General features: G+C 36.2%; 1 protein-coding gene across 1 annotated transcript; it reads left to right on the top strand.

Annotated features, from left to right (window-relative positions):
* Nucleotides 1-3,134: 3,134 nt before the first annotated feature.
* LOC149572986 (uncharacterized) lies at nucleotides 3,135-4,910 on the top strand. The gene is made up of 2 exons (XM_089814128.1): nucleotides 3,135-3,795; nucleotides 4,206-4,910. The coding sequence occupies exons 1-2, from the start codon at nucleotides 3,270-3,272 to the stop codon at nucleotides 4,265-4,267; spliced, it is 588 nt and encodes a 195-aa protein (XP_089670254.1). The 5' UTR covers nucleotides 3,135-3,269; the 3' UTR covers nucleotides 4,268-4,910.
* Nucleotides 4,911-24,585: the final 19,675 nt, after the last annotated feature.

Below are 24,585 nucleotides of genomic sequence, written 5' to 3'. Positions count from 1 at the left end.
TTAACACACATTTTTTTCGAGGTTAACTTTCGTGTTAACCATTTTCGTTGTTTCGAAGAGGCACTTTCATGCCCATTCCAAAATAGTAAAATTCTCTATTTCAGAAGGCTTCCTTTCTTGCCTTTTCGAAATATAGAATTTCACTATTTCAAAGAGCTTCTTTTCAAAAAATATTGATTTTTCTCTAAATCATATCTATTACAAGTTTAGAAAAGTATGATTTCCAAATTTATTAAATTATAAATATTTGTAGAATATTGAATATTATATAAGTAACTAAAAACAATTAATAGTTATAATTTAATGATAATTTTTAGTATGTATATATTTAAAAAATATTATTATTATTCATGTCCAAATGTATTATTATTCATTTAAAAACAAAATTGATAATTTTATTTAGAGTTATCCAACTTGATCAATTATCCACATTATTTTCAACTACCAAAAAATTAAATCTATAAATGTTTGACAATATTAAGTTTTTAAATTTAATGGTTTAAATTTATGTTTTGTTAAAACTATTTGATATAAAATATAATTTTTATTATAAAAAATTTATACAATTCTTAATATTAGTACCTATCAAATTTTACTATTGTAAATTTAGTTTTTTTCTAAAAATTTCATCTTGAAAATTATTATAAAACACATACATCTTTAACAACAACGTACTGATTAAGTCATTTTAAATTTGATTGCTTATATACTATATATTTCTAAAACTAAAATTGCTACAAATGAAAAATGAAAAAAAAAAAAAACATTTTTAGAAATAAAAGAAAAAGTTAATATTTAATTAAATTTTAAATATAATACTTTACATTGCATATTTTCTCTATTTAAAAGTATTATTCTAATTTTAAAAATACAATTAATAGAAAGGAACTTTTAATAGATTTTTTTAATGACTGAGACATATTAAATAAAAATTATGTTAAATATTGAAAGGGTATAATACAAGAAAGAGGGTATAATACAAGAATGAGATGTTCAATATGGAAGAAAATTGGTACATTCATATTCATTCTTTGTCTTGATTATATGAATAAGATTTGTAATAGTTAATTGAAGTAAAGTGTCATCAATCTCTCATTTGTAATATTTTTATTGTGTGCATTATTTCAATTTTTTTTTTAAAATCAAACTTTCTCAAAGTAGTTTTCGAAATTTGAGTACTTTCAATTAAGCAAAAACCTAAAAATAAAATTAAAACTGCTAAATTATATTCAAATATAATATATTTGAATATTTTTAAGGATAAATTTCTTCAACTCACAAAAACAAAAAGAAACATGGATTGAACAATTGAAAAATAAAAAGAAATCATCACAAACAGATTTTTTTACTTATGTATCATTTCTTACATAATGTCATAGTAATTATGTCAAAGAAGCATATCATCATGGTAACCCTTGTGACAATAGAGAAAAAATTCATCCAAATTTAACATAGCTTTATGCCTCTTTTTCTCACACCCACTTCACTTCAAGTTTTCAAGGCACATTGCCTCCCTTAAAAATCTTCGTTCTTATAATCATCTTTATCATATATTTTTATTGGTTCATCCGACTAAATATTCTATTCTTTTATTTGGGCAATGAAGATTTCCTCCTCCACTTCCGTAGGTGCTAAAAAAAAGAAATCTTACTCGTTCTTCTATTCTTTCATTTGGGCAATGAAGATTTCCTCCTCCACTGTTGTACATGCTAAAAAAACAAAAAAAGACATCTTACTTATTCTATAGAAATGGGCAACTTTTGTCTAGTTTACTTGGAAATAGTGTTAAGATACCCATAATTATAAAACAAAATTTCAAATGTATAATACAAAACATGAAACCTTGACCTAGGAATAAAATAATGCTCATCTCACAGTACTACAACCCTCATTGGATGATGCTTACGATAAACATATAATAGTTTGCATATCAACTATAAAATCTACTATCAAGTTGTGAGGTTTCAATATACTTAAAATTTATTAAGAAGTTTCTTTTCACATTTTTAATAAATCGAAGAAACCATTTTATTAGATAAGCAATATTACTATGATATAAAGAAAAATTGTGCATATCACTATTCTATGAAATGCATGCACTATCACCTCAAATATCGTTGCATATCACTGTGTCAACTGCACTGTTGAACCCACCTCCTACAACTTCTACGTCAAGGATCTTAGATTGTGAAATTGAAATATATAAAACAAACTTGAAATAAATTTAGTTACTAGGGCTTATCATGCAAAGCTCTCAAGCATGCATATGTTCAGAACCTGCAATACATGCATTAGACATTTGATTTTGAACTGCTACTCTTCAAAACTAGATTTTAGCAGCCGTAGGGTCGGATTATTTTAAAATACGCGAGGCACGATTTTTAAATATGTTGAGGGGGATAATTTTAAAATATGGTGTGCAAAATAGGAATTTAAAAAAAATTGTATCTAGTCAAAACAATAGTTTAATTTTCGTTGTGTTATCCATCTAATTGTGTTATCCATCTAATCCTCTGTGAATAGGCCCATCTCATTTGAAATGAAATATGATTTTTTATTATGTATGGGGTATACTTATGACATAGCGTACCATGTCATTTTTGTGTCAGGATAGTTACAACTCATTAAAATACTCCAACCTGTTTGATGTAGAGGTCGTAGGTTACCTCGTGACCTCGGATTCGGATTCGGCTTTACTAAGATTATAAAAGATCATTTGCATTATTGATTGGAGTGCATTAGGAGTAAATCCACAATGAGGGAGGGGGCGAGAAAGTTACCCCCAATCTTTAGCATAATGAATCTTATCAATACCGTGTTATGATACTTCCGGTGAACAAAGTTTTATAAATGAGAACCAGAAATTGCGAGGGAGACTGTTTGGGTACACAGTTAGCCTTAATAGAGTCTGTATTTGGATGGTTAAATCATCAATATTTTTATTTACACGCACGCGGAATTTGCAAGAACACCATGGTAGAGGGCAGGAAGCTTCTGGAGGCGTAAATTGGGAATTGGGGGTACTCTTTGACGGGACAGAACGAGGGAGAAGGAAAGCTGCGATCCGTCTGCTTTGTAATCTGTAGATGAGATTAATAACAAGAACGATGAGACCATAAAACAATTGAATATTCAATACCCACGAACAGGAAGGCAGAGGGAAGCTTCAGGGAAACGGGGAGGCATAAATTGTTCGTCCGCGTTGAGAGTGACAGAGCGAGGGGGAAGGAAAGCTTCGATCTGTTTAGCGTGTAACAGGAATCCTTTCAATGTTTTATAAGATGAACAATGATTGTTCGAGATCGAAAAGCCCTTTCCCCTTTTGGATGGCACTTGAATTAGCCAGTGCGAATCACCACTGCATCCCTATTTCTCACCCCCCTGAAGAAATCGAAGGCAGTGTTGCTCAAAAACTGACAGAAATCGAAGGCAGTGTGAGTCACAAATTGACATTAGAAGTGTGGGAGAGAGAGGAGGAGGTCCTGAGCCGGAGGATCGAGCTGAAGGACACAAGGCGCATGTGCATTCAGAACGAGATATACCAATTACTCGAATTCTATTTCGTTTTGCAGGGTTTCGTATTGACGGCCCTGTTTCAGACATTGCAATCCCCCAATCACAATACTTGCAGATCCTGGTGGAGCCCCTTCGCCTTCTCCGCCCTCGTTTTCTTGGCCGCTCTCGCCGCACTCCACTACAAATTCCACGAGCAGTTGGAGATTGAAGATAATCTGCAACAAGAGAAACTGGACTGCGGGACCCTCTTCAATTGCATCGCCGATCTCAGATCCAGAGGTAAAGATTTCGATCTCAACACGATCAGAATCTCGCTGCATTGCAGCCATCCCCCTTCTTCCAAAGTTGGGTTTACTTGCTGGAGCTACTGGTTGGGTGATCCAGGGCTTCTCACTGCCTTCTTGTTTGCTTTCTCCGCGGTCATTTTCTACTCTTGTTGGTTTGTTCTCTGCTAAACCCCAATTCGATATCAGGTCCTATTTCGATATCAGATCCTATTTGATATCAGTTCCAATTTTCTACTCTTGTTGGTTTGTTCTCTGCTAAAACCCAATTCAAATCCTATTTCGAATCAACCCCAATTTGATTGTTTAAGGTAACTTCTCCCCAAATTTGATCGCAGATCCAGAGAGCTGATTGTTTTGTATCATCATTTTTTGTGGATTTAATTGAAATTGGGAATTGTTTAGGGATTTTTCCAAGAAGCCCACAAGAATGTGCTTCAATTTGTGGAGATCGGAAGAGAGTGTGAGAATAACATCGAGTGCGGCAGCGGTTGAGAATGGAGAGAAGAGGGGTTGGGATAAGCAGACAGTCATTCAAAACCAGACAGGGGACACGATTGTGCTTCGTGATATGCACAGATATGTTTGGAGGCAGGTGAGATTGGAGCTGCCGCCAAAGGAGTCTGGGAAGATATCGATAAAGCCGCCCTCTACGTTCTTCCGGATGGGAGCGATGCTCAAGCTGGATGATCGCCATGAGAAAGATCTCAAGATCTATATTGATACTGAACAGCTTGTGGGTCGGAATAATATCTCTATTTGTAAGGATGAAAACGGTGGGTATTATCTGCAGGAACAATAGCAATAGCAATAACAATCGGGTTCTATAGCCAGCGTTGTACTGGATTGTCTCAGGGGTCTTTTGTGAACCTACAGATCTAGTGGTTTATGTAGTTTTTCTACCCGGTAGTTTAATTTTATACTATTTATTGTATTAAATTTAAATTCCAATTTCAAAGTTTTTCATGCGCTCAAGTGGTGGAACTGTGAGCTGATTTAGTACAGCTCATGTATATATACATATATGTATGTGGGTATTTGAAGATATTCATTTTATGCTTAAAATGAAGTGGAATTGATAAGTAAAGAACATATTACAGTTTTTGAAAAGGTGTCCAGATTTCAAATGCCTTTCAATTAGTTGTGATGAGTTTATATATTTTATGCAATATATTATATCAAATATATTTTAAAATATTTATTATGCATTTAAAAATGATACTTACTGAAAAATAAAACATATGTAATATAAGAAAATGATCATCCTTTATAGTAAGATGGCAACCCTCATCTCCTCGTAAGGTTAAAATTTTAGATTTTGCATTACATATCAATTTATTACAAGGCTTGATAAAAAAATCAATCTAATGTTAGACATTGTATAATATAAAATGCACTTATTTGCAAAGGGAGTTGTTTTGTATCTAATATAATATAAATTAAAACCATCTTCATTGCTCTTACTTAAATGGCATTTTCTCTTGCCCCTCATCTCAATTGTTCTAATACTATCCTCAAATATAGACATTCAAACTTCACGGGATCTTTTTAATATCCTCTTTGGCTATAACCAAACATCTCTTCATCTTTTATTAGTGGGGTTTAGCTACCATAATACTCTCTACAATTAGGATATATTTCCAAAATGACAACCCTTCACAAGTTGAAACAAAATAATCATTATGTGTGACCTTAATCATTATTTTGACGGCCACTAATTACTTTTAAAAATGGGTTAAAGTTGTCCCTACTTGTTCTACTACAACTGACGTTATTTGTCATTTTATCCTTCAAAATATCATTTCTCACTTTGGTATTCCTTCTACCATTATTTCTAATAATGGTACTTCTTTCAAAAATAAGGAAATTAAGAAATTTATGGAGCAATATGAAATTCATCATCATTTCTCTACACCTTACTATCCTCAATCTAATAGGAAAGTTAAAGCTTCTAATAAGGTCATTGAAAAAATCATACGCAAAACATTTAATACACATGAAAAAGATTGGCATACTCAATTAACATATGCTTTGTAGACTTACCAAACTAGTGTCCGTACTACTATGGGTAATTCTCCTTATAATCTTGTTTATGGTGTTGATACTATCATGCCTTTAGAATTAGAGATTCCTTCTTTCCGAGTATCTTTTCATGGGATTATTGATAAGGACACTTTTAGGGAACAATGTTTACAAGAAGTAGAAATGTTAGATGAATAATGAATAAACATGTTGGAACATATAAGAGTCGGTCATAAATCTCTTCAAAAGTGATGCGATGAAGGGGTGAATAACTAGGGCCAAAGGCTCACCCAGCTATCCAAACCACCCTGGAAGAGTTAACACAAAGAACAATAACCAAAGGAGGAGGAAGAGTGAAATACTTTTATTGATTCATCAAAATATCTTCATACATGCCCAGCTGTAAGGCCTTCTGGGTTACAACCAAATACAAATACATTCACATTCAAAGATCTAAAAACAAATTTGCACTTCCAGTTCTTCTCTACAATCCTCTTCTAGAATCCCTACCTCTAAGCCTAAACACTCTATATATACTTGTCAAAATGGCTTACAAATCATTCTAGAACATTACATAAGAGGAAGGCTGACCCAACAACAGTTTGGACACATCCCAAGAAAAGATTTTAGCATAAATATCCCAATCAAAATAAATCCCGCAAGTTGGCTCGCAAAAATCACATCCAAATGCTGACACTCAGCACATATAGTAACTCAGCACCAACTAAGTGCAACAGTAACTCAGCACCAACTAAGTGCTATAGTAACTCAACACCAACTAGAGCTACAGTAACTCGACATCAACATGCAGAATGAACCAAAATGAGCAGGATAACAAGCCAACCCAGGATACTCCTGCATCAGACAACCGAGGTTGAAAAAAATGATTCTCCTGAATCATTGAGATGTCATAATCTGAGTTGAATCCAACTTAGATTGAGAAATCCATGAAGCATCTTCAATAGGCCTATTTTTCCACTTCACCAAATATTCATAATAATTTTTTCCTCTTGTGCTCTTGCCAACTCTCTGATCTAATATATGTTCAACTTCTTCAATTTGCTTCTTAGGATAATCTTTTGATATAACAACTTTGTCATCTGACTCGTGATACTTATACAAATCAGCAATATTGAATGTAGGAGATATATCCATGTCATCAGGTAACTCAACTTCATAAGCATTACCACTATCAAACTTCTTCAAGATCTTACAAGGTCCAAATTTTTTCATCTTCAACTTGTTGTATGTTCCAACTGGGAATCGTCCTTTCTTCAGATGAACCAACACCTCATCACCAACTTGAAAATCATGGTGTCTTCTAGACTAATCAGCATTCTCCTTATACTTTTGATTACTTTTTTTCAGCCTCAACTTCACTTCCTTATGCAAAGACTTTATAAAATCAACAAATTCTTCTCCTACAACGCTTCTTTTTTCTTCACTAGAAACATCTCTCAAATCTGATATACCTCTAGGCTGCATTCCAGTAACAATCTCAAAAGGTGTTTTCCATGTACTCTTATTTACAGAATTGTTATATGCAAGCTCAGCTTGTGCTAATACCATCTCCCAATTACTTGGCTTATCTCCAACTAAACATCTCAACAAATTACCTAAGCTTCTATTCACAACCTCTGTCTGTCCATCTATCTATGCATGGAATGTAGAACTAAACTTCAACTCAGTACCCATATTCTTCCACAAAGTCTTCCAAAAATAACCAACAAACTTACTATCTCTGTCAAAAATAATACTTCTTGGTAATCCATGCAATCTCACAATCTCTCTAAAAAAAAGTTGAGCAACATGATCTGCATCTAATGTCTTCTTACATGATATGAAATGAACCATCTTAGAAAATCTGTCCACTACAACAAATATGCAATTATACCTCTTCACTGTCTTAGGTAACCAAGAACAAAATCCATATTGATGTCACTGCAAGGTTTCTTAGGAATAATAATAGTTGTATACAAACCAATATTTTGACTTACTGCTTTTGCAATTTGACAAACTCCACAACTCTTTACAAATTTTTGAACATCCTTATACATTTGTCACCAATAATACTTCTATTTCAGCAAACTCCATGTCTTATCAATTCCAAAATATCCAGCCAATCCACCACTGTGTTTTTCCTTAATCAGATTCAACCTCATAGAACTTCTAAGAATACACAACTGAATGCCTTTGAACAACATACCTTCTTGAATGAAATACTCATCATACTTACTTGTATGATCTGTCAGATTTGGTGCTCTGCACTCTCTCCATGCCTCAGAAAAATTAGGATCAACATCATACAACTCTTTCATTTCATCAAAAGCAAGAACTTCAACCTTCATTTCAGTCAACAAAGAATGTCTTCTACTCAATGCATCAACAACTCTGATAGTAACTCCTCTCTTCTGCTTAATAACAAATGTGAGACTCTGCAAGCACCCAACCCACTTCATATGTCTCTGATTCGATTTATGTTGACTTTCTAAGTATTGTAAAGCATTATGATGAATATACAACACAAACTCCTTAGGAATCAAGTAATGTCTCCACTTCTTCAATGCTTGAATAATAGCATAAAATTCTTGACCATACACAAAATACTTCCTTTTGGCATCATTCAACTTTTTATTAAAGAAAGCAATGGGTTTACTGTCTTGACTTAATACAATTCCTATTGCATTACCACATGCATCACATTAAACTTCAAATACTTTGTTGAAATTGGGCAAAGCCAATACAGGTAATTAAGCAACCTTTTGTTTCAAAGTCTCAAAACTTTTATCAGCTCCATGTGTCCACTTGAATTCCTTTTTATCTCCCCTCATTGTTTCAGTCATAGCATTACAAACAGCACTAAAATTCTTTATAAACTTTCTATAAAAACTAGTCAAACCATAAAATGATCTTACCTCACCCACATTCTCAAGTGTAGGCCATTCCAAAATTGCTTTAACCTTCTTAGCACCCATCTCCAATCCATTAACTAAAATCACAAATCTCAAATACACAATCTCCTCTTGTATAAAAGAACACTTTTTCAAATTAATTAGCAACTTTTCCTCTTTCAATCTCTGCAATACTTGTCTAATATGCTCAAGAAGTTCTTCCTTAGTCTTACTAAATATCAAAATATCATCCAAATAAACAATCACAAACTTACCCAAAAATCTTTTCAGAACTTCATTCATCAACCTCATGAAAGTACTAGGTGCATTAGTCAAACCAAAAGGCATAACCAACCATTCATACAAACTATCTTTTGTCTTGAAAGCAGTTTTCCATTCATCACCTTCTCTAAATCTAATATGATGATAACCACTCTTCAAATCAATCTTGGTAAAATACTTCGCTCCACTCAAACAATCCATTATGTCATCCATCATCGACATAGGAAACCTATATTTCATTGTGATATTGTTAATAGCTCTGGAATCAGTACACATTCTCCATTCTTCATTCTTTTTAGGTGCTAATACAATAGGTATAGCACATGGACTCAAGCTTTCTCTGATCAAACCTTTATGCAACAACTCATGCACTTGTCTATTAAGTTCTTCATTCTTTGTAGGTGTCAATCTATATGGTGCTTTTTTTGGCAAGCTAGCTCTAGGAATTAGATCCATACAATGACTTATACTTCTCACTGGCGATAAACCATCAGGAATATCCTTAGCAATAATATCCTTATACTCATTCAACAATTCTATAATTTCTATTAGTACTCAATTATCACTATATGTTGTCACTCGGTCATTACCAGCTTCTGTTACTCAGTCATTACTACCAACACTCAGTCCTCTAGGAACTATGCAAAATAGACTTGATTCTTCTTCACTTCCTTTTCAAATTATTTCCCATTAACCATGCAAACTTTTATTGTAGTGCAACTAACCTCATCTAGACTTTCAATCAAAGGCAACAATATTTTCTTCTTCCCATTCACCCAAAGAGAATATTGATTCAATCTTTCATCATGCATAGCATATCTATCATATTGCCAATGCCTACCCAACAGAATCTGACAACAATCCATAGGCATAATATCACACAAAACTTCATCAAAGTAATGTCCAATCTTGAACTTCACAAGGCATTTCTCACTTACCAATATCTTATGCTCATCTTTGATCCATGAAACATGATAGGGTTTAGGATGCTTCAGCCTCTATAATTGCAACTTTGTAGCCAACTCTTCTGATGCCAAATTTGTGGAACTTCCATTATCAATGATCACTTTGCAACATTTTCCAGCCATCTTACATCTTGTCTTGAAAAGACTTCTCCTTAAAATAGGTCCCTCATCACTTCCCTTATTACATAAGGTTCTTCTCACCATCATATTTTTTCTAGCCTCAGGTGCACTTGGTGAACCCTCATCATCTCCTTCAGTCACAACATTTTTGTTATCTTGCCCACTTTTAGAGGATCTACATTCAAAAGATCTATGTCCCTCTTTACCACATCTGAAACAATTACCATGAAATTCAACTCTAGAATAAGAATTACCTCTTCTTCAGTAAGAATTAGTACCTCCTTGGTAAGAATTACCACTTTTCCATTCGGTCTTGCCTTTGTTATCATTCTTCCATTCAGATTTGCCTTTATCCTGCACAAAACTTTCAGATCTGCCACCTTCACCATAAGATCTACCTCTACCTCTCTAGAATCTACCACCTCTACCTCTTTTTCTTTGTTCATGCTTCTTTGCTCAAATCTCCTCAACTTTTAAGGCATATTGATATGCTTCTTCAACACTTTCCAACTTCACAAAACTTATTTCATCTTGAATTCCAGATCTCAATCCATTTATATACCTTGCATTTTTCTCAACATCATCATCCACATGTCTAGATTGGATGTCCAATCTATAGACTTCCTCAGTATACTCTTTCATAGTCATGTCCTTTTGTTTCAAATTTTGCATCTTTCTGAACAAGCTAACTTGGTAATTAGCATGAAGAAATTTGTTCTTTACCTTGTTCACCATCTTTGGCCAAGTTTTGATCTTCTCTTTTCCCCTCCTTTGTCTATTAGTTTGCATATGTTTCCACCATAGTGATGCATGACCTTTCAACCTAGTGACATCAATCTTCACCTTTCCATTATCAAGAGTGTTTTCTTACTCAAAGAACTTCTTCACATCAGAGATCCAATCCAACACAACATTGGTATCCAATTTTCTATCGTAAGGAACAACTTCTACAGTAGGCTTTGACTTTTCCCTAGACAACACTTGCAACAATCTTTCCTCATCTTGATCTTCTTGAGGTTTTGGATTATGGTTTGGTGTTGTTGCTTCATCATCACTTACATTATCAAGATGCGCTCCTCTCCTCTGGGCCATCTCCATAGCATCTAATATGGCTACAATTTGTCTCAACTAATCCAATATGGCATCATCAACATTTCCTCTACCATGAACCATCTTTACAAATTAGGTTCCTAGAAGATCATAACCCTTTACTAGTTATAGGTCAAATCTGCATATCTCCTACCCTACAACCAAATTTGAATCAGGGTTATACACAATATAATCTCCACAAGGATGAACTTCAAACTTAGATACCACCTGACATAGGGAAGGGGTGAATAACTAGGGCCAAAGGCTCGCCCAGCTATCCAAACCACCCTGCAAGAGTTAACACAATGGAAGCAAACACAAAGAACAACAACCAAAGGAGTAAGAAGAGTGAAATAATTTTATTGATTCATCAAAATATCTTCATACATGCTTGATGTTAAGGCCTTCTAGATTACAAATAAGAGAAATACATTCACATTCAAAGATCCAAAAGAAAATTCGTACTTTCCAATTCTGCTCCGCAATCCTCTTCCATAAGAGGAAGGCCAACCTAGCAATAGTCTAGACACATCCAAAGAAAAGATCTTAACATAAATATCGCAATCGAAATAAATCCCACAAGTCAGCTCGTAGAAATCACGTCCAAATTTTGACACTTGACACATATAGCAACTCAACACCAACTAAGTGCTACAGTAACTTGGCACCAACTAAGTGCTACAGTAACTCGGCACCAACTAGAGCTATAGTAACTCAGCATCAACATGCAGAATGAAAAAAAATGAGCAGGATAACAAGGCAACCCAAGATGCTCCTACATCAAAAAGAATTATAATAACAAAATGCTTGAACATTCTTTTTTTGTTGGTGATCTTGTTCTTTATGAAAACTAAAGGAAAGTGAATGCTCTACTTGAAAAAAAGAAGAAGGAATAATTAGTCCTAATTGGTTAGGTCCCTTTGTGGTTACTGAAGTCTATGGTTTAGGAGCTTATAGGATTGTTGAAATGAATGGTTTTCCCCTCAAGGAACCCATTAATATTATGCATCTTCGACATTATCATGTTTAAATCTTTTCTTTTTTCTGCATGTGCTAATGTTTCTCCTAATATAACATTTTATTGAGTTTTATTAGTGTGTAATGTTTATTTCATTGAAATGTTACTTGAGAAATGTTGCTACCCCTCTTTTCTAGTTCTATCCATCTTTGATTCATTTTTAGACTTTATTGCTATATAATTTATAGGGTTTCGGAGACCCTTAAAACCTATTTTAGCCCTTAATCAAAAGTATTAGTATGCTCTTCTCTATTGTTATTTTTTTGCAATTAGTTAATAATTTATCATAACTCTCTCTCTTTCTCACACACACACACACTAATGCATGCAAAGGGTGAATAACTAGGGCCAAAGGCTCACCCAGCTATCCAAACCACCTTGCAAGAGATGACACAATGCAAGCAAACACAAAGAACAACAACCAAAGGAGAAAGAAGAGTGAAATACTTTTATTGATTCATCAAAATATCTTCATACATGCCTAGCTATAAGGCCTTCTAGGTTACGACCAAGTACAAATACATTCACATTTCAAGATCCAATAGCAAATTCACACTTTCAGTTTTGCTCTCTATTTTCTTTCCCCAAAAACTTGCCTAACTCTAAGCCCAAACACTCTATATATACTTGCCAAAATGGCTTATAAATTATTCTAGAACATTACGTAAGAGGAAGGCTAACCCAACAATGATCTATACACATCCCAAGAAAAGATCTTAACATAAATGTCATGATAGAAATAAATTCCACAAGTCAGCTCACAGAAATCATGTCCAAATGTTGACACTTTGCATAAGAAAGAGAACTCGACACATGAAGGGTCACTTGGCATACACTAGGTAACTTGGCACATGAAGAGTCACTCGGCATACACTGGGTAACTCGGCACATGAAGGAATTGCTATAGTAATTTGGCACATGAAGGAATTGCTACAGTAACTTGGCACATGAAGGAATTGCAATAGTAACTCGGCACATGAAGGAATTGCTACAATAACTTAGCTCCAACTAAGTGCTATAGTAACTCAGTACCAATTGAGTGCTACAATAACTCGGCGCCAACTTGTAGATTGAGAAAAATGAGCAAGATAATAAAGCAACCCAATATGCTCCTACATCAAACAACCGGGGTTGAAAAAAATGATTATCCTGAATCATTGAGATGTCATAACCTGAGCTAAATCAAACTCAGATTGAGAAATCCATGAAGCATGTTGAATAGGTCTATTCTTCCATTTCACCAAATATTCATAGTAATCTTTTCCTCTTGTGCTCTTGCCAACTCTCTGATCCAATATCTATTCAACTTCTTCAATTTGCTTCTTAGGATAATCATTTGATACAACAACTTCATCCTTTGAATCATGATACTTATGCAAATCAGAAATATTGAATATAGGAGATATATCCATGTCATCAGGTAATTCAACTTCATAAGCATTACCACTATCAAACTTCTTCAAGATCTTACAAGGTCCAAATTTTTTCATCTTCAACTTACTGTATGTTCTAACTGGGAATCTTCCTTTGTTCAGATGAACCATCACCTCATCACCAACTTGAAAATCATGGTTTCTTCTATACTTATCAACATTCTCCTTATACTTTTGATTACTTTGTTCCAACCTCAACATCACTTCCATATGCAAAGACTCCACAAAATCAGCAAATTCTTCTCCTACAACGCTTCTCTTTTCTTCACCAGCAACATCTCTCAAATTTGATATACCTTTTGGATGCATTCCAGTAACAATCTCAAAAGGTGTCTTCCCTATACTCCTATTCAAAGAATTATTAAATACAAATTCAGCTTATGCCAATACTATCTTCCAATTACTTGGCTTATTCCCAACTAAACATCTCAACAAATTACCCAAGCTTCTATTCACAACTTCTGTTTGTCCATCTATCTATGGATGGAATGTAGAACTAAACTTCAGCTCAGTACCCATCTTCTTCCACAAATTCTTTCAAAAATAACCAACAAACTTACTATCTCTATAAAAATTAATGCTTCTTGGTAATCCATGTAATCTCACAATCTCTCTAAAGAAAAGTTCAGCAACATTCTCAACATCTGATGTCTTCTTACATGGTATAAAATGAGCCATCTTAGAAAATATATCCACTACAACAAATATAGAATCATACCCCATCACAATCTTAGGCAATCCAAGAACAAAATCCATATTGATATCACTCCAAGGTTTCTCAAGAACACTAATAGGGTATATGCACCGAGTTCTGGTGCCAAAATGGTGACAACTTTTTTTCTTTTTTTTTAAATTTTCAATAGCGCGTATGCGTGAATTTTTATACATGGGCTGCATACCCGCAGCCCATCATTTTCATCTCTATTTTTTTGTATTCCTACACCAACAATGCGTATGCGAGTTCAAGAAACAAAGGTTTTTCGTCATCCCCATTGCCAATATGCCCCCTCGCCAACAAAATCTGAGATCACAAGCATGCCGATGTCAACACTGTATGTGATCTTAACTTCATTTTGCATTGTTTGATATGTTTTTCATATTGTTTTGTAGGTTTTTAATATTTTTTTGTAGGGTTTTTACAATTTTTATTTAAATTTGTTTATTTATTTGGATTTCAATTGATTTTTTATTAGAAAATGTCCATAATCAACCGACAAATCCACAAGAACCTCAAAACTCTCAAAACCAAAACACTCCCCAACCACAACAAATTCCACAACCCAAACCAATTGCAAGACCTTTGCCAGGCACACAAGAAAATATAATAAATAAAATAGAGAGAGGCAAAACTGAATTAGAAGGAATCATTGCTAGGTTGAAAGAATCTAGAAAAACCAATCCAATGAGGGCTCAATTGGCATCATCCCTCGAATTCATTAAGACCCAAATAGCCTCAGTTAGTGGTTAGTTAGATATTTGGTGGGTTAAGAGGGGTGAACAAAAAACATTTTATGCAAATAAATTGTCCTATGAAGATGTTAAAAAAAAAGAAATACCAAAAGGTAGAATATGTGCATTATTTAGAAAACCTGGTGAGCAAAATACTATTAGAGAGGGTACTAAATGGTTTCCCATCCATTGGTGCATACACGATGCTATTAGAAATAATTTTTGGGATAGATGGTGGATGGTTTTTGATGCCCATCCTTGTAACAATCACGACGTCCCCATGTATTTTTTGAAGAAATTATATTGTGAGTTTTTCCTTGGGGAGATCCCCAATTATTTTGATATATTAGACTCCCAGGGTAGAGGTGGGGGGTCATCATTTGAGAGGCCGGGAGCATGTTGTGACCCTAATGTAGTTAGGGCACCTGTGGTCAAGCCACAGTGCAAGCATGTGACTATTCTTTCACTTGTGAAGGAACATGTAGAAACTAGCACTCTAGGGACCATTAATGCTTTGACACAGACCCTCATCCATTCCACAAGCCCATCAATTGAGGGGGAGGCTTCTATGCATCCTAGTCACATGTGCACTTCATGCGGATCCCTATGCACATTTGACACTCATGCTGGAGATGATGCAGATGATGGGCTCATCACTTATTAGTTCCTGAACGACACATTTGGCATTAACACACAGGTAAATTACAATTATAATTTACTAATTTGATCATATTTCATATGTATAGTGAATAATTAATTAATTAGCATCTATTGACATTGTTCAAAATTTAGGGTTAGAGTGTTGTTAAGCCTAGCAGCGATCCTCTAGGCCCATTTTTTGTCCCCTCCATGAGTCCAAATGTATGTATCAATTTAATCATTTTAATTAATATATATTTTTATTAAGTAATCATATTAAGGATTGACAAAAACAATTATGCATGTGCATCAATTCTCTACAGGACCCTCAACCTTTACTACAAACTCGGAGCATAGACATCATATGAGCTTCGTACAAGTACAGTTGTTTCATGTTAATTTAATTCATTTGATTATATTTGTTTCATGTTTCATGTTACATGTAATGTGTATTGTATGACATGTAGCTCATGACATCATACACCCCTTCTCATCTCCAATGATCTGTTGATCATGGAGTGGCCGTAGCTATGGCTAGCTCACAGCCATTAACTGAGGTATGAAAGAATTTTCTTCGTTTTAGTTGTTGTTTATAATAGTTAGTCTCAAAATTTCTAATGTTATTTATAAGTGATTATATTTATTGAATTGTTGTAGGGTCTCGTAATGCCTGATCGTCCACAAGCCTTCGAGGTGTACTTACAGAGTGACTATTTGATGGCGGTAAGAAAATAATTGATTTTGTGTGTACATATATTTGATTTCAATGTATAATAAATATTGATTCATATCTACTTTGTTTGTATCAGCTCGAGTTAGAGAAGAGCCTCAACAAGAGGATGAGTGAGCGTATCAGGAAGACCCCATCATCTCCACTGTCTCCCTCCACATGATGACATAAGACGTTGAGAGATTTGATTCCTTCCCCTCGTGGGAAGGAAAATATATAGTTGATCTAGACATGTATATATATAGGCATCATTGGACATATTCGATACACATTTGATGTATATGACATTTTATATTTGATGTATGACATTTATTTGATGTATGACATTATTGGTTAATATATGATATGTTTGTTCATATACGACATTATTGGTTATCATAATATGTTATGTGTTTGTTAATGTACATGACATTATTGGTTATCATTTTATATTATATGTTTGTTCATGTATGACATTAAACTAGATATGTTCGTGTATGACATTAAATTAGATATGTTCGTGTATGAAATTAAATTAGATATGTGCATGTATGACATTAAATTAGATATGTTTATGTGTGACATTAAATTCAATACCTAATCTATTCGAAACTTTGATAGAATATTGATTAACAATCAAGTTTATCACTGTTTAAGCATAAGTTAATCATTTGCAATATGTCATCATCATATGATTTATGATCTTGTTCATGTTTAAATTTTTCCTTCTCTATCATTTGTTTATCAAGTTTAATTCATTACCTAATTAGTTTGAATTTTTGATACAATATTGATTAGCAATAAACTTTATCAGTCAAGATCGATTAGGACCTCCTAGCAATAAACTTTATCAGGCAATATTCGTGGACCTCCTAGCAATTGGTCACTTAAATGAGAACCATGAGATTTATTAGGAACTCCATGAAAGAAATCAGTAGCTTGAGAAGCTCTCCATTTGTTAGCTGAATTAAAACCTTGGATTGTAGATGGCTGGCCTTTATTGTACAGACCAATTTTATGGATATATAATCAAATAAATATTGTATTCATCTAAGCATAGAAATATTGTTACATAAGAAGAAGATCAAGTTTTACAATTGCTAATTGTAATCACCTAAAAATGGTCATCTAGACTATTAGCCCCCTTTTCAACATTTTGGCTAAATTAATTTAATCATTTACCTAGACCAAATTGCTAATAATCAATTTATTTGATTATAACCTATAGTTTGACTATGCTATCCTAAGTTCATTATTTGATTAAAAGAACATGTCCCCTTTTAATTAAATAAAAGACCCCATTCTTCTAACCCACTTAAAGTGCACACATAAAGTCCTTTTTCTATTTTGCAATTAAAAGAAAAGGCTTTGTGACTTTTGTCTTATATGACAAGTCAACTTATATTCTATTGGTTGACTTGTGTGTGCACATGGATCACTCCTATTTTCGAATTCAACCGTTGATCATCCACCATCTTCATCTTGATCTCCACCGTCCGTACATCTTTAAAAGGGAGAGAGCTTTCCCCCTCAAAGTATCCATCCATCTTTTGAACATTGTTATGCTGCAGGTTTTCTAACAGGTTTCTTTGGAGCTTTGTGGAGAACTTCTATTTCTTGTCTACATTCTCTCATACCATAGCATTTTAGCTTAGATTCATGTTGCATGTTAGTTTAGTTTCTATTTTGCAATAATCTATCTCACATAGCTTAATATTTGGATTGTAACACTCTCATATATGTTTTAGCAAAGCTCCATTTTGCATTCTCATCTTAGCTTAATCTTCATTTGCATTGCATCCTTGAGGAACTCCTTAGGACATTTGCATTCTTGCATCTTGTCTTTGGAACCTCCCATTGCATGGTTTACTAGCAAGAAGAGTATCTCTAAGGCTCATCTGAGAGCCCTTGAACTTGAAATACACTCTCTTGCACTCCGTGGATAGGGAGCTCTAAGCCGGCATTCAAACATTCCAATTCATGGAATCGTTTGGATAGAATGGTTTAGAGTGGGACACTTTCGAGTGTACACTAATAATCATTAATGTATGCACATACACATAAACCTAAAAAGGATGACCCAAAGAAGACAAATTAAGTATGAAGTTGATACAAAATCAATAAGAGATTTCTAGCATGATATCTTCAATATTTTTTGAATTAGAGAAAACTAAGTATTAATATGATGATCTCTATGAATCTATATCACCATCTAGATGTCTCTCTGTGTCTCCCTAACTCTCTCTATTTTATCTCACATTCATCCTCTTCTTATATCTCTATTCATTTATCACTATATTTTTATTTCCTTTAATCTTCATGTCTACCTACACCTTCTTTAGTTTCCCTCTATCTCTATGCATCTTCTCCATGTTGAGCAAGAGTTGGAATTATAGGGATAGTGTTAAGAAACATGCTTATGTTGCAAAGAGAGGTGAGAAGGTGAAAATAAGGGCGTATTGTAAGTTGGAAGCTGAGGATGATTTGATGGTTGATAAGTGGGCATTTTATCATGATGATCCTAATGATCAACACATTTGGATGGAGGTTGTCCAAGGTAGAGCTCATTGCAGTCTTATGCTATATGACAATCCATATGCAGATGTTATTTTGAATAAGTCTATTTTTGTCCCTTGATTGCAATATTGGCTCCATGATGTTTTGATTTGGGAGGTGGTTAGATGGAACTATGAGTATCTTTAAGTAATAAATTGTATTGATTTTGATTTAATTTATTATTAAAGATTTTAATGGATACAACTTTGCTCTAAATATTTCTTCATTATAGGCTTAGTTATACCATTTTTACAATATGAATCTTCATGGTCACTTGTGGCTCTTCTCTAGTACTTATTTTTATAATCTTTATAAATAATAAATAATTTAGTTATAATAGAGTTTTAGTCTTTTATGAAAATAATTTTTTGATGGAAGATTTTTCATTTTAAATTTTGTCTTACATTTAGTAAAATTGATATTTGTTGGACGCTTAAAGAGATTTCAACTTCATCAATAGATCAATGGCCTATTGACAATTATCTTTGTTTGAAATTACTCTATCCAACAAAATTAGATCAAAATTTCTCTAAACATTTATGTTAAAAATAAGATAAAAATTTGATCACAAGTGGTCACAAAGTTTTTGTAGAAGAAAAATCATTGTTACAAAAAGAATATAGACAAGAAGAAAAAACACAATTAGCTTGTTGAGCTTCAATACATAACCACCATTCTTTATCATCAATTTAAAAATGTCAAAGATAGTAGAGAAAAGATGGATTATTTGCAAAAAAAAATCATTTTAAAAATCATAAATGTAACATAATCACTGATAGTTTTATGTGTTTTCATACATTAATGATTGTAACATAATCACCAGTTGATTGGAATGTGTTGTTATAACTAGATTAAGGTAAAAACAAAATTTTAATAAATAGTTGTGATGTATAGGAAAGAGAGATATCTCACATGAGAGGGGGGACAAATCTAAGATGATACATAATATACTTGTAAGAGGGAGCTATACTTGTTAACAAATTTACAACGCATGTTATGGAAAATCATAGAGTATCTTTAAAAGGAAATAAAAGAGTATGACAAGTGGAAGGAACATTTTGTTTTGTAGACTCGTATTCAAATTTGGGTGTTTATTTTCTAATGAAGGATTCAAGCACTGCAATTTGGTAGTTTTGGCTCATGTTATCCTTGTATCTCACTCTATCCTTGTATCTCACTCTCTCTTATTCCCCCCCTCTTTATATTTCTATTTTTGCCATATCTATTTTTTTTCCATATCTATGTAGCCATCTATCCTCTTTGTCTCCCCCTCACTAATGCAGAGATGTTGAGCAAGAAGTGAGATTTAAGCACTTTCTTCTTCCTAATCTACCAAACTAAACTTGTGGCCTTCCTAATATCTTACTCCTTTAGGATATCATTTCTGTGGCCTATCCAAAGTGATAGGGTCATTTGTGAACTCCTCTAAGGTGAGTACTTCTCCAATCAAGATCTTGCACCTTTTTGTTTTAGGGACACTAGCCCTATTCCAAGCCAATAACTGCAACTCTTCACCAATGGCTTCACCAACCCCAAGTTTCTATTGGGACACCTTCCTTATGTTGAACTAATTGAGAATCAACTCTTGGTTTAACCCTTCAATTGTCATATAGTACAAAATGTTGACTATCATAGAATTCCTTATAGGTCTCCTACTCTAATTTTTTGGACTTAAATTCCTCTTAGTTTGAAATCTAACTACTCTATGGGTAGATTCAAACACCCTTTTGAAATCTACCTAGCCACTCGAAGCTAATAGAGTAGACAGTTTGATCCCATGAAAAAAGGTGAGAGAGATTTGGCAGTTGAAAACTTTGTACTAGCCAACACTACAAGTTTTAGCATCACCTGAGATGGCATCGTAAAATGAAAATGGAGTGTTATCTCCAAAAAGTGAGAGAGATTATTATAGGCCTCTGTAACATGTAGGAACTAGAAGTGCATCCATACCTCACACAAGCTCTGAGATATGCCCCGTCAAAGATCACAACCCTATGGCATTTAGTAACCCTTAAGAACATTCCAGTTCGGTGTGCTCAAGAATGTTTGAGCACTAAAGGGGATAAGGCAAGGTTAGTGATAGGGTTTACCTAGCCACTCGGAGCTAATGTAGTAGACAATTCGATCCCACGATGAAAGGTGAGAGAGATTTGGTAGTTGGCAACTTTGTACTACCCAACACTGCAAGTTTAAGCATCACCCAAGATGGCATCGTAAAATGAAAACGAAGTGTGATCTCCAAAAAGTGAGAGAGGTTATTGTAGGCCTCTACAACATGATCCTATAAGAACTAGAATCACATCCATACCTCACACGAGCTCTGAGATATGCCCCGTCAAAGATCAAAGCCCTATAGCATTTAGTGACCCTTAGGGATGTTTCGATTCAGCGTGCCTGAGAACATTCAAGTGCTGAAGGGGATAGGATAAGGTTGGGGATAGGTTTTACCTAACCACCTGGAGCTAACGAAGTAGACAGTTTGATCCCATGATGAAAGGTGAGAGAGATTTGGCAGTTGGCAATTTTGTACTAGCCAATACTGCAAGTTTCAACATCACTCGAGATGGCATCGTAAAATGAAAACGGAGTGTGATCTCCAAAAAGTGAGAGAGGTTATTGTAGGCCTTTGCAATATAGTCTTGTAGGAACTAGAATCACATCCATACCTCACACGAGCTCCGAGATATGCCCCATCAAATATTGCAACCCTGTAGCATTTAGTGACCCATCCTCCCTACTCTCTCTCTCTCTCCCTACACTATATCCCCTCTCCTATCCCTCACTCTCTCTCTCTCCCTACTCTCTCTCCCATCCCCTACACTCTCTCTACCCCCCTCCCATCCCCTACTCTCTCTTGCTCTTCCTCTCCCACCACCTACTCTCTCTACCTCTCTCACCCTCTCTCCTCTCCCATCCACTACTCTTTAGATATCTCACACACACTCCCATCCTCCCTCTCCCACTTCCTAATTTCTCTCTCTCCCTCATCCCCCTACTCTCTCCCATTCCCTACTCTCTATCACACTCTCTCACATCTACTACTCTCTCTCTCTCCCCCCTCTCCCATCCCCTAAACTCTCTCTTTTACAAATACACACTCCCATCCCCCCTCTCTCTCCCCCTCTCGCACTCCCTCTCCCACCACCTACTATCTCCCTCTCAAGTTCTCTCTCTCCCTCTCTACTCTCTCTCACACTCTCTCCCATCCCCTACTCTCTCTCACACTCTCTCTCGTCCTTTCAATTTGTCTCTCTCATCCCATACTCTCTCTCTCTGCCACCTCCTACTCTCTCTCACACTCTTTCCTATTCATTTACTCTATCTCTCCCATCCCATACTCTCTCTGCCACCTCCTACTCTCTCTCACACTCTCACACTCTCTCCCATCCCCTACTCTCTCTCTTTCACAAACACACACACACACACACTCCCATCCCCCCTCTCTCTTCTCTCCCATCACCTACTCTCTAGATTTGTCACACACACTCCCATCCCCATCTCTCTATCTCCCTCTCCCTACTCTCTCTCGCACTCTCTCCCGTCCCCTACTCTTACTCTCTCTCACATCCCATTCTCTCTCTCAGCCACCTCCTACTCTCTCACACTCTCTTCCATCCCCTACTCTCTCTTACACACACTCCCATCCGCCCTTCTCTCCCTCTCCCACCACCTAGTCTCTCTCTCCCATCTGCTACACACACACACTCTCTCTCCCTCTCTCACTCTCTCTCTCGGGCTACTCTCTCTCTCCCCTCTCCCATCCCATAAACTCTCTCTTTTTCAAATACACACTCCCATCCCCCTCTCTCTCTCCCATCTCCCATCCCTTACTCTCTAGGTCTCTCACATGCACTCCCATCCCTCTCTCTCCTCCTTTCCCACTCCCTCTCCCACTACCTACTATCCATCTCTCTCAAGTTCTCTCTCCCTCTCTACTCTCTCTCTCTCCCATCCCCTACTCTTACTCTCTATCTCCCATTCCCAACTCTCTCTCACACTCTCTCCCATCCCCTGCTCTCTCTCACACTCTCTCTCCCATCTCGTACTGTCTCTCTCTGCCACCCTCTACTCTCTCTCTCACTCTCTCCCATCCTTTCACTCTATCTCTCCCATTCTGTACTCTCTCTCTTCCACCCCCTACTCTCTCTCACACTATCAAACTCTCTCTCTTTCATAGAAACACACACACTCCCATCCTGCCCCTCTCTCTCTCTCTCTTCTCTCCCATCCCCTACTCTCTAGATTTTTCACACACACTCCCATCCCTCTCTCTCTATCTCCCTCTCCCTACTCTCTCTCACACTCTCTCCCATCCTTTACTCTCACTCTCTCCCTCTCCCACCACCTACTCTCTATCCTCCATCCCCTACTCTCTCTCTTTCACAAACATAGACACTATTATCCCCCCACTCTCTTCTCTCCCATCCCCTATTCTCTAGATCAGTCACACACACTCTCATTCCCCCTATCTCTCTCCATCTCCCTCTCCCACTCCCTCTCTTTTTGCCTACTATCTCTCTCTCCTTCTCTACTCTTTCTCTCTCTCTCTCTCACATCCCTTACTCTCTCTCTCTCTCTTCCATCCCCTACTCTCTCTTACACTCTCTCATCCCCTAATCTCACTCTCTCTCTTCCATCTCATACGAGCTCTCTCTGCCACCACATACTTCACACTCTAACACTCTCTCCCATCCCCTACTCTGTCTCTCTTACACAGATTCCCATTCCCCCCTCTCTCTTTCCCTCTCCCACTCCCTCTCCCACCCCCTAATCTCTCTCCCCCATCCCCTACTCTCTCTCTCCCCTCTCATATCCCCTGCTCTCTCTCTCTTTTATAGACACATATACTCCCATCCCCCCTTTCTCTCTCCTCTCCCATCCCCTACTCTCTAGATTTGTCACACACACTCCCATCCCTCCTCTCTCTCCCTCCCTTACTCCCTCTTGCACTACCTACTATCTCTCTCTCTCAAGTACTCTCTCTCCCTCTCTACTTTCTCTCTCCCATCCCCTACTCTCACTCTCTCTCTTCCATCCCCTACTCTCTCACACTCTCTCCCATCCCCTTCTCTCTCTCTCTCTCTCTCTCTCTCTCGCACCCCCTACTCTCTCTCAAACTCTCACACTCTCTCCCATCCCCTACTCTATCTCTCTTCTACACATTCCCATTCCCCCCTCTCTCTCTCTTGCACTCCCTCTCCCACTACCTACTCTCTCCCATACCCTACTTTATCTCTCTTACACACTTCCATTCCCCCTCTCTCTCCCTCCCACTCCCTCTCCCACCACCTACTATCTCTCTCTCTCTCCCATCCCCTACTCTCTCTCTCACTCTCACACTCTCTCCCATCCCCTACTTTCTCTCTTACACACACTCCCATCCCCCCTCTCTCTCCCTCTCCCACTCCCTCTGCCATTCCCTACTCTCTTTCTCTCCCATCCCCTACTCTCTCTATCTCTCTTTCCCCTCTCTCATTCCCTACTCTCTCTCTTTCACACACACACCCATACCCCCTCTCTCCTCTCCCGTCCCCTACTTTGTCCCTCCCTCTCTCTCCCTCTCCCACTGCCTACTCTCTCACTCTCTCTTACTCTCACTCTCACTCTCACAC

This window comes from Cupressus sempervirens, chromosome 2 (assembly GCF_028749045.1).
Source record: "Cupressus sempervirens isolate cs-2001-9-10 chromosome 2, ASM2874904v1, whole genome shotgun sequence".
NCBI lineage: Eukaryota > Viridiplantae > Streptophyta > Pinopsida > Cupressales > Cupressaceae > Cupressus > Cupressus sempervirens.
The sequence above is the reverse complement of the archived record's forward strand: the minus strand, read 5'-3'. Positions and strand labels throughout refer to the sequence as shown.